General features: G+C 35.7%; 1 protein-coding gene across 2 annotated transcripts in view; it reads left to right on the forward strand.

Moving 5' to 3' along the window:
* The window catches only part of TTN (titin), a 319,867-nt gene that overhangs the window by 48,310 nt on the left and 259,488 nt on the right, over positions 1-12,069 (forward strand). The window contains exons 36-45 of one of the 2 annotated variants that reach the window (XM_070957152.1): positions 134-394; positions 506-766; positions 1,168-1,428; positions 2,909-3,050; positions 4,302-4,467; positions 6,908-7,139; positions 7,617-7,901; positions 8,014-8,139; positions 9,527-9,715; positions 11,520-11,891. In XM_070957152.1, the coding sequence (XP_070813253.1) occupies positions 134-394; positions 506-766; positions 1,168-1,428; positions 2,909-3,050; positions 4,302-4,467; positions 6,908-7,139; positions 7,617-7,901; positions 8,014-8,139; positions 9,527-9,715; positions 11,520-11,891 (2,295 nt within the window). The remainder of the gene's footprint in view (positions 1-133; positions 395-505; positions 767-1,167; positions 1,429-2,908; positions 3,051-4,301; positions 4,468-6,907; positions 7,140-7,616; positions 7,902-8,013; positions 8,140-9,526; positions 9,716-11,519; positions 11,892-12,069) is intronic. The other variant, XM_070957229.1, reaches the window with a different exon arrangement.

Consider the following 12,069-nt stretch of genomic DNA (forward strand, 5'->3'; position numbering starts at 1 on the left):
GTGCCTCTTTCAACCGCCTCCATTTTAAATTCTGAAAAGCCACCCATTACTTGTCCCTTTTCTAAGGCCAATATCTTAGTTGGGAATTAAAGTCAAGTATCATGACTAAATGTTTGCTAATTTCTTCCTTCAGCTGTTAAAATCATTAAAAAGCCAAAGGACGTGACTGCTCTGGAGAATGCTGTTGTTTCCTTTGAAGTGAGCGTATCTCACGATGCTGTGCCTGTGAAATGGTTCCACAAAAACATCGAGCTCAAGCCAAGTGACAAATGCAGTATGAGTTCTCAAAGGAAAGTTCATAAACTGACCCTGCAGAATATATCTCCTGCTGATGCTGGAGAATACACAGCGGTTGTGGGACAACTGGAGTGCAAAGCTAAGCTTTTTGTGGAAAGTAAGTTTTTTTTAAAAAGCCTTCTGCCTAAAATAGATTTTAAGTGCCATTAACAAATGTCACACCGGAGGATATTTGTCTCACTTTACTTTTTAATATTACCTTCCGCAGCGGTACACATTACAAAGACCATGAAAAATATTGAGGTTCCAGAGACTAAAACTGCCTCTTTTGAGTGTGAGGTGTCTCATTTCAATGTACCTGCTCTGTGGCTGAAAAACGGAGTGGAAATTGAAATGAGCGAGAAGTTTAAAATAGTCGTTCAAGGGAAACTACACCAGCTCAACATCATGAATACCAGCAGTGAAGATTCTGCGGAATATACCTTCATCTGTGGGAATGATAAAGTCAGCGCAACCTTAACTGTTAAACGTAAGTTTGAAACTGGAAAGAAAAAAGGATATTTTATAGAAGCAAAGAGTATCAGGTCGGTAGAGTATCTTGAACAAAAGCTAGAGCAAGTAAAAAATGGACATCTAGAGCAGAAATGATCTGCTTTCCTTTGGTCTGAGGGTTGACCATTTTTAGTGGAACTTTAGGGAGTCCCTACATTTCTTGGTGGCCATTCCAATCTTGTCAGAGTTGAAGAATGAAATGCAGCAGACAAATAATTAAACCTTCCTTGGGGGAAGGATTCAAACAATTAATTTTAATTCCTCCAGTTATATGTTGCTGTGATCATAAATATCTATTATTATTAGCCACTAATTCTAATCAGTTATCTAGGTCAGCAACACTGAATCAGTCTTTCACTGATTATTTCTTTTCCACAGCTGTCCTGATTACATCTATGCTGAAAGACATCAATGCTGAAGAGAAAGATACAATCACTTTTGAAGTCACCGTCAATTATGAAGGCATCACATATAAATGGTTGAAGAATGGGGTGGAAATAAAGTCCACAGACCGATGCCAGATCCGAACAAAGAAACTTACGCATTCACTCTCAATAAGGAATGTCCATTTCGGAGATGCTGCTGAATACACATTTGTTGCTGGCAAAGCAGCATCAGCAGCAACTTTATATGTGGAAGGTATTCCCTCTTTTTGTACACTATATAATTTTTGGCTTGTTTACATAGATGTGTTCAGAGAGGAAGCAACCCAGTCAGAACTCGATCTGCATTTATTCATATCAAGACACATGATCCTCAGCTAACACACATTGATTCAGCATAAATTAGCTTTCAGAAACTATAATATTGGATTTGTCTCAATAGGTGGTCTAACATTAGTCAACAATGATCTACCGTATATATATGATCATATATTGAATTGATATGCTATAATTGAAATTTATTTCCAACGTAGGCAGCTGTAACAAAACCAGGCAGCATCAAATTCACCATAGTTTTCATAAACAACAAAATCATCACTTTCAGATCCAGACCATTCTAGAATATTCTGTCTTATTCCATAGCTGGGAAACCATAATTTTTGCTTCAGTTATGGTTGGCCTTTTCTCATCTTTTTGTTCTTCAAAATTAACTGTGGGAAATCGCCAAGGATCTATCAGTTTTCCTACCTCCACTAAATCTTGATATAGTCTGCTTTTCTCTTTATTTATTTTATGTCATTAAGATAATATGACTAGTCAGATATGGGTGAAATATAGGACTCTCGGTCACTTTGTTAATATTTAATGCTAGAAAAAAATTACTTTTTTAACATAACTTAAAATAGGTTGTATACAGGTTAATTTAATACTGCAACATGTCTGTAATCTGTACTTGAATTCTGTGATACCAAATACATTCTTGTATATCTGCCAAAAGTTTTCCTAAGCTTTATCTCTGAATCTCCCCAAAATGTATCCATTTACCCACTTCCAAATTCCTCTCTCTTCAATTTTGTCCTCCTTACGGAATATAATAGGGAGGGGGTGCCTTATGCTCCATCATTCCATCATCAAAAGCTGAAACAGTGGTTACTGAGATTTTTTGATTTGTTCAACATTGCAGAATAGCTTTGGTAGAGGCAAAAAGGCTTATTCATCTCTTGGCTAATTAAGCTAAGATATGAATGTCCAAATGCAGATAATATTCACAATTACAGGGTACTTCCTGTACTGGAAGTCAGATACTAGAAATTTCTATATGTATATAATTAATTGAAATTATTCTTATCTGCTTTTAAAATGGTACGTAATATTAAGAGTCATTCACTCACTCCCGCCGGGAATTATGGTAAATTACTATGGTATGCAGAAAAACAAGGAAGAAGTAAAATAAATAGGACAGGATTCCAGTGCAGAGCAAAAAGAAATTGTAATAACCTCATAAATAAGGAGATATTTAATTGCCTCCATCTACCAATAGAACAGATTCTGTAACTTCAAGGTGTCATCCTATTTGTTCTAGAATCTAGAGCATTATATACTTTCCAGAACTGAGTCATATAGGCCACTGAAGGGGAGAAAAAGAAGCAAGTTTCATATGACAATACATAATTTATAATTATTAATCTTTTTGACTCATATTAGCTATTGATAACAACTTGCATTGACTTTTCTAGCCCGCCATATTGAATTTAGAAAACACATCAAAGACATTAAAGTGGTGGAGAAGAAAAGAGCTGTTTTTGAATGTGAAATCTCCGAACCTGACATTTCTGTTCAGTGGATGAAAGATGGGCAGGAGCTTCAGCTTGGAGATAGGTAATTTCTTTAGAGTTGCATCTACTTTGTTATGTGGGCACACAACTTGTGAACTACTGATGAAAACTATGCAGAAGCCGTCTAGATAATGAATACAGATTTTTACATCTTTTTTGGCCAGTCTGACTAACTCTTCAGCTAATTTTCAAGTTTGTAACTTGAAAATTAGAGTCATAATTCTTGATTGCTGTATCTGTTTCTTCTTTCACGAAACTTTAGGATCAGTGCAGAAACATCCCTAGATTTTGATTATTAATTTTCTCCTCCAAGTCTGGGCAGCTTCGTCTTCGTCTCATGTACAAGTTAATTTTAGCATTTAAGAAAAGTAAGCCAGCCATTTGAGTCAGCTGATTATGGGTATCACAAAATGCAATTGATCATTAGTTACTTAATTAATTATTAAGAAAAACCAGCAGATCCAAAATATTTCAGTTGGTGCAAAACATGCTACCTTTTGCTTGTCTAACTTAATCTAGCCATATTATCTATCACCTAAACAGATTTATTGCAATCTTTTGGGTAGGGAATATTGAGATGATTCCTTGCTGTAAGCAGGGAGTTGTCATAGGGTAAGAAAGACAAGAGTTTCCATGAGCTAACTGATCTTATGCATTGTCCTTCAATAGATTGGGATTTTTTTTTAACAATTTGGGGGAGGGGGTAACTGAAGTCCATAGTGAGCTGGGTGGAAATATCTGATACCACCAGGGAGGATTGAAGCACAAAATTTAGGATCATTTTTTTCTGCTCACAGATCTTTAAAAAGACCTTATGTTAAACCTACTTGAATCCTACAAACTAGTTTTCCATTGCTTTTTGCTTCCATTCCTGCTGAATTTGCAGTGATTTTATCTTGGAAGTTCTGAAGTGAGTGTCTGGAAAAAAAAATGGCACTCAAGATCTGTCTGTTGTGAAAGTTGTAAACCCCTGCATTAAGAAATTAAAATGTTAATATATTTACTTGTTCTAGATAATTTAAGGATTAAAGAGTCACCTTCTGTGATATGGGAGACCATATAAATTTTATAGATAAATAAATAAATGGACTATCTGCTTAGTCCATTTGTGGTCTCTGTTCATGATTAGATTTATTCATTGTCCTGTAAACTAAAGCTTTAACAATTGTCTGCCATTTCTTGGCTATTTTTGACTATGAACTTCAGAAGTGTATGAAATCATACTAACTTTTCTAAAATATTTTAAGAACAACTTTCTAAAAGTTCATTTTCTCTTTTCTGAATTTGCTTTTAGAGTAAAAGTTCAGCGGGAAAGGTTTGTTCATCGCCTTCTGATTACATCCACAAAGATGTCTGATTCAGGGAAGTACACAGTAGTGGCTGGAGGAAATATGTCCAATGCTAATTTGACAGTGGAAGGGCGTGATATTCGCATCAGAAGCCTCCAGAAAAATGTTCAGGTATGGTATTTCAGGTCTGATGAGAGAAATTAGTGATACCATGCAATAATACACAATACAATATGTGACAATGAAATAAAATAGTCAGATTACCAACAACAATAATATACATATATAATTTAAAACTGCATTCAAGCAATTGTGGAGAATGTTCAATTTCTTCAGTGTAACAAGGGATGATGCTCAGAGGTGAACATTTAGCCCGAGCCTCATTCGCAAATCTCATATTTTATTATTTTTAAAATGCATGCCAAGGGACTGGCAGAACCAGAGGAGAGAGCACTGCTAATATATATTGAACACGATGCCTTTTAAATGAAACAATATCTTGTTTCTTCAGCAATAAGAGTTGTCACTCACATAGGAAGTGAAACAAATGAGGAAATACTATATTTTACAGTATCTTTAAAGAAAGGTGATGTATATTTTGAGTATCCTTTTAGTTTTCAGATATTGTGTCAATGTTACATATTAGTGTTGGAAAAGAAACACAGATATGTAAACCTAACTATATTGGATAGCCCACCAGTATTTAAACAGTACTGTAAAAAGGAAGGAAGGAAGGAAGGAAGGAAGGAAGGAAGGAAGGAAGGAAGGGAGGGAGGGAGGGAGGGAGGGAGGGAGTCCAATAAGAACATATGACCAGTGACTTCGAGGGATTCTGGAATGATGAAATGGACAGAAGAAAGAAAATGGGGGCTTGGGAAGTAGAATTGGCTAGCTTGAACCTTACAGCTTCTAGGATTTTGTAGTAGCAGATATGGTAGATGTTGGTAGGATTAGAATATATCATAAATAGAAGAGTTACTTTCATCTCTAAATGGTGAGATTATAGCAGGTAGAATGAACCCTCCGCCTCAAAGGTGTCTGTTTACCTTCTGTAGTCTTCAAACAATATTCCATGTATATCCTAAATATAACTGCAAGGCTTTGTTTCAAGCCAGAAGCAGCCCTGGACAGGAACATTTTATTATTTTCTCATTATTGTAATACAACCTCAAAGAAACTGAAGTCCTATTATTGTTTCATTCAGAAAGAGAGTGGAACCATTGTAGCATCTCTGTCACTTGTTTTCATTTGTAAGGAAAGGTCTGGAGGAGAAAGACCCTCTTCAGTTATTGGTTTTCTATACAATTTTAAATCAAGGCCAAGAAACAAGGATGCAGAAAGAGAACCATGACCAACTAGTATTTTCCTATTGTCTTGGCTTCATGGTTATTGTAATCACATAAAGGAGAAGGCACAAAGGCTGGGAAATCTTGCATTCCACATGTCATCCCTAATGTTGCAAATATCCTTTTCCAGATTAGTCAGAATCTGAAAAAATAGATTGCCACATATTTTCAGGAACATAGTTCAAATTATGTCAGGGTTTTTAAACAATGAACATTTTGCTGAACTAAACCCATCAACTCATACTGTACGCCACAATTTCTTCCATTTGAGTGTTTTTGTTGACTTTCTAGAAAGTATTTGCACAAATGATTTTGAAAATAAGAAAAATACAACATATTCTAATTGTTTTGGCTGAGAGAAATTATAAATTCAGTTTAAAACCCAAAAGAAATAATAAAATGCAAGTCCTTAGCTTAGCTAATAAATTAATTAAGCGGCACACTCTTGACTGGATTAGCACATGGCCAGTATAAGGTTTTTTTTAAAAAAAAATTGTTTTTTTTTTAAAAAATATTTTAATAAAATAATACAGCATAAAAGGGGAAATATAGTAAAAGAAAAAAAGAAAGCAATAGAATAGCAAAATGATAGACGTAGGATTCCCATACATATGTATACAATTTTACACAGTTTCAATAAAGGATTATCATATTCCATTGTATATCACTTGGGAGAATTGTTAAGATTGATCTGCCTTCTGTATTTCTCAATTTTACTTGTCACATTTAATAGAGGAATGCAGATAGATTTAATTTAGGTTAGTTATTATTTTCTTTGTTGGAAAGAACATTTTTAAATTTTTTGGAACTAAAATTGAATAAGATAAGACTCTTCACACAGCACAGGTAGGACTGGTAGGACTCAATCAAAGTGACCATTTCATCTTCTGATTGCCTTTTTCCAGGAAATTTATTTTTAGAATCCTAGTTTTGTACTAAAGTTTATCTGTATTTTACATGTGCGCAACATTATCAGATGAGGAGCTATTCTTCAGTGCATGAAATATACTGCATAAAATACTATGATGAAGGCCCCCATTTATAAAAAGAATTTGGAAAATGAGAATGAAATCTATAATATTGAAATATATAAGCTTTTAATAAATTCAGTGCTTGTTTTGTCTGACTGCATTACTCAAAAAGTAATACATCTATCTTATGTGATGCCAAGGGCAAATCAGTTTCATTTCCATTTGAGAACTAAAAATACTAGTTATAGGGTTTCTATTCACAAAACTGTTATTATATTTCTGTTTAACTGACAGGTTCTTGAGAGGCAGAGAGCTGTAGTAGAGTTTGAAGTCAATGAAGATGACATTGATGCTCACTGGTACAAGGATGGAATTGAGATCAACTTCCAGATTGAGGAAAGATACCATTATGTGGTGGAAAGACGTGTTCATAAAATGGTTATCACAGAAACTAGATATACAGATGCTGGAGAATATACCTTTTTAGCTGGAAAAAACAGGAGTTCCATCACTCTTTATGTAAATGGTAAGATAGAGGTGTTATTTTGATATAAATATTTTGTTTTAACCCCTGTGCCCCAGGTGAATAAGTTACATGCTCTAGCTCTCTTTCTATGTTGCTTTTTTAAACTTTTATTCAATTGCACATGAGCAGAAAAATTCTCATATTATTAGTGCCCATGTTCTCCATATTACTTCCTGCATTTTAATCCGCCTGCCTGTTGAAAATCTTCACATCAGTGGAATTGTTCTATCATAGCCTTTTTCCTGATGTACGTAAAAGACTTGTATATTGCCAAGAACAGATAACTCAAATAATCAGTGGATGTGCAATTCACGTGTTTATTATGTTCATATATATATATATTGAAGACCGCCTGAAAAGCTTTGTGGCTGAACTCAGATGCATTGAGATTCATTCAGATTGATATCAAAATAGAATGAACCATGCAAGAAAAATTCAGATGATGATGATGATAATGATTTCTTGTTTGATTTTCAGCCCCTGAGCCACCTAAGATTGTAAAGGAGCTCCAACCAGCCACTGTGGAGTCTGGGAAGCCAGCCCGATTCTGTGCTATTGTGTCAGGCAGACCTCAGCCCAAGATCTTCTGGTATAAAGATGAGCAGCCTCTTTCTCCAGGCTTTAAAGTGAAGTTCCTTCATGATGCCCAAGAGTACACCTTGTTGCTGATTGAGACTTTCCCTGAAGATGCTGCCATTTACAAAATTGAAGCAAAGAATGACTATGGTGTTGCTACCTCTTCAGCTTCCCTTTCAGTGGAAGGCAAGTTCTTGAAGTTCTTTGTCTCAAGGCTTTCTGAAATGCGTTGCCATATTGTATTATGTATGCTTTTCCATGGAAAGCTAATAATCGCTTTTAATTTTTTTTCCTTTAGTTCCAGAAGTTGTTTCTCCTGACATAGAAGTGCCAATTTACCCACCTACCATTATTACACCGCTGCGTGATGCTATTACATCTGAGGGACAATCCACTTTCTTTCAGTGCAGAGTTACTGGGACAGGTTAGTTGTACTTGTTGATCATCGTCTTTTAACGACCTCATAATCCCTTGCGGGGTGGAGTCTGGGCAACTGAATGCAGCTAGCAGAGTGTTTTAATGGCCAGATGCTCTTCCTGTCACCAATGTGGAATTTTGTTCAGCAGATATATTCTCTTTGATCTGAAGACAAAATACTCAGTTGAAATCAAGCTTCTCTAAATGATACAGATATACTGTCTTCTGTATCTAATCAGCTAACTAAAACTTTTCTGTAATGTAAAACATTATAAAATCAGTGAAAAACTCAATCATTTTGCCCTTAATACACAATTTTACCATGTTTTCCTGGCTTCAAACTTCAAAATACTGGTGCATTGACAACTAAGAATCTTAAATGGTACTGGGAGCCTGAAGAATGACTACTGGTAGGATTGTTTTAAAATATTGTTTTTTTCATACATTTGAATGCTAATTCTCTCCCTCCCTATTTCTCTCTTTCTCTCTCTCACACACATTCAGTGTTTATGTATTGGGGTATACATGCTCAGGTACAAATTATGTGTGTGTGTGGAGAATGATGAAACCAGCCCTAGTCTCTTCTTGTCTCCCAGAACATAAGGAATTTTTGAACCTCTTTACTTATATTAATAAGTCTTGCCTATTTCCCACAATGCCATCTCTCTGATTGCTTACGGTGCCTTCTTAGTTACAAAAGTTGTGCACATGTCAGAACAGGAGCAAATATTTTTAAGTTCAAAAGTAATTATCAGGAAAGAACTAATCCTGCATCCTAAAAATTAACAGTTTTTTAAAAGGAGATATTAATGCCGTGCGCCTCTCATCATAAAAGTGAGAGAAGTGAGGAATTACTTTGGGAGTAATTTAAAAGAGGAACAGGGGAAGAAATCCTATAGTTGGTCATTTGATCATTTATCCTGCTTACGGAAATGTGAATTGTAATGGAGAATGAGGATAATTGCATCTTTGATTAATCAGCCTGCACCAGTCTTCCATAAATCCATAAACTGGCAATTGGGTGAGTTGCTGTCCCAGCATATCTGGAGGGTTGTAGAAATGGAATAGCACATGATGCTCTGACTATAGTTACTACTGAAATTGCCTTGTGTCTGCTGTAAAATTTTAACAAGATTTGCAAATAATGCTTCCATGTATCTGGGCCCTATAATGGTAGCTACTGGCAGGAAAAAGGACATGTGGGAAAACAATGCAAAGGCAGTAAGGGAGTGGGGAGATCTCAGTATAGGGCTTTCAAATCCAATATCCATTTTAATTCTGACCAGGATAATATAACAAGATCCCAGTGTTTTCATTAGTTTCCTCATTAAGAATGAAAAAAAAAACTCAAAAGACCTTTTCTTTTCTTTCACATTTTATTTGCACTGGAACAGACCTCAAAATAGCGTGGTATAGCAAAGACAAAGAAATCAAGCCATCCCGCTTCTTTAGGATGACTCAGTTCGAAGACACTTACCAGCTGGAGATTGCAGAAGCTTACCCAGAGGACGAAGGAATTTACACCTTCGTTGCCAGCAATCCTGTTGGCCAGGTGTCAAGTACAGCTACTCTCAGGCTGGAAGGTACAATGCACTGTCTACAACAGCACCTGCCCTGCATTAATTTGCATGTGTTTAAAGATTAATACCCATTCATAAACCTACATGTAATTGTCTTCCATGTTCACGTTTTCTAATTCAAATAACCGTTCCCATTGTCTGATGTCTACAATATCCATGTTCTCTCCCAGGTATAAACTTTGCCCACTTCACATTGTTTCAGTGTTCCATTCATTTCACTCTTCCATTCTGTTTCCAATTAGCATTTAGCCTGGACCAAAAAGAGCATTTAAAAAAATCCTCTTTATCATGAGCAGATTTTGTTTTCATCTCCATAACTGAAAGCAAGCAAGCAATCAAGTAAGCAGAATCTAGAGAAGACTGCTGACTTCCTATCTTTATTTCATTTTATTTCATTTATTTATTTCATTTTCTTTTCTATACCTTACACTAGACCACCTTTAATTTTGTGACTGCTGTTGTTCAAAAGCAACAGCCCAAAGATGCTTTCTCTGGGTACAAAATGATCACACCAAGAATTGTGCACTATTGTAAATACAAGAAAAGGGAAGACATGGGATTATTTTTCTTCTTTGCCATCTCAAGTGTGCAAACGCTGTTTTAAGATGAGTTTTAAAAGGAATTTCTGAGGATGAGGAAATTGCTTCTTTTTGGTCTGCATGTTTACATCTGTAATTTTGTTACATTTCCATATTAATCTGCACTTAAAAAAAATTCTGGTCCAAACATAGCACATAATATATATTTCAATGTGTATTTCCTCTCAAAATCGGCATATAAGTAAACATATGTATTTTGACCGATATAAACTGACAAGAACTGCAGTGCAGTATATAGAGAAAAATGGAATATAGTGGATAGACTGGATCCTCAATTTATTTCAGGAAATGAAAATGTTATATAATCATTCTCAAAACATCATAATCCAGGCTTCCCAAATAGATCATGGGAGTATCAGCTGTTCAAAGAATTTGGTTCAGTTATCCCGCAAAGCTTCTTTGGATATGTCTGGATATATGCAATGATGTACTATATGTGTATATATAATCAATGTTGATTATATAGACATATGGTCAATGTTGACCTGCCATGATGTATGTAGGTATATATAATCAATGTTGACTATATATACATCATGGTCAATGTTGAACAATGTGATGTGATATGTGTGTATGATCAACTTTGACTATACTGTATATACAACATGGTCAATGTTGACCTGCCATAATGTATGTGTGCATATAGACAATGTTGACTATATACACATCATAGTCAATATCGGACTGCTGTGATGTGTGCTTATATATGGTCAGTGTTGATTATATATACACCACATGGTTAATGCTGACCTGCCGTCGTGTATGTTTATATATATAGTCAATGTTGACTTTAAATTGATGGCTGCCTTGACAAGTTAAACATTATTAATATAAATGACATTCAATTTATGCAAGACAAATAGGACAAGGAATGCCCACTTGAGCACAAATAGGTACATTAGCATTCCAGTGTGTTTTTAAAAAGAAAAGAGGAATTCTATAGGTAATGTACCTAAGTTTCTATCACATCTTTAACAGGAATTTAGGGAAAAGAGTCACTCGTAAATCAGATGTGAATGTTTGTCAAAAGCAATAATCGGATTGGAGACTGGAGACCTTTGATCCCATACTGAATCCCAATTTTTGTTTGGTGTTTCAATGGTAAATGTTGTCAGCAGGGAAAGGAGGAGTATAATGGAAGACTGGTAGGAGAACAAGAGAATGCTGAGTAGGTGTAAGCAATTAAAAGATGACATGCTTCTTTTCAGGGTTTAAGGTTGAAGAAGGTACCTCCTATTCCCAAAGGCATGTTTCTTCATCTGTTTCCATTAAGAAGGAATCCGTTGGCCAAAGGCCCGCCTTTATCCAGCCCATTTCAAGCTGTAGCGTGTGCAGCGGGGAAACAGTCAGATTTCAAGCCAGGGTTTCTGCCAGGCCAAGCCCAGAGATCCTCTGGTTTCATAACCAGCAGCTAATGTTGCCATCCAAAGATATAGTTTTCCATTTTGATGAGTCGACCGGCACAGCCATATTGATAATAGTAGATGCTTTCTCAGAACATGCTGGGCAGTATTCTTGCCAAGCCAGAAATAGTGCTGGAGATGCAACTTGTACAGCTACACTTACAGTGACCACTGAAGGTAAAGCCCCATTTTTCTTCCTTAGGGATTCAGTTTGTTGCATAAACCACACATTCCAGATTGTGACTAATGACACCTCCCCCCTTTCTTTATTTCACACTTCTTTAGATGTACTGTCACTAATGTGGGTAGAATTCTAGCAGTAACCAAATAAAGCACTCTTCTCTTCTCTCCTCTT

This window comes from Pituophis catenifer, unplaced genomic scaffold, assembly GCF_029215685.1.
Source record: "Pituophis catenifer annectens isolate HBS135680 unplaced genomic scaffold, rPitCat1.0.hap2 SCAF_1, whole genome shotgun sequence".
Lineage (NCBI taxonomy): Eukaryota > Metazoa > Chordata > Lepidosauria > Squamata > Colubridae > Pituophis > Pituophis catenifer.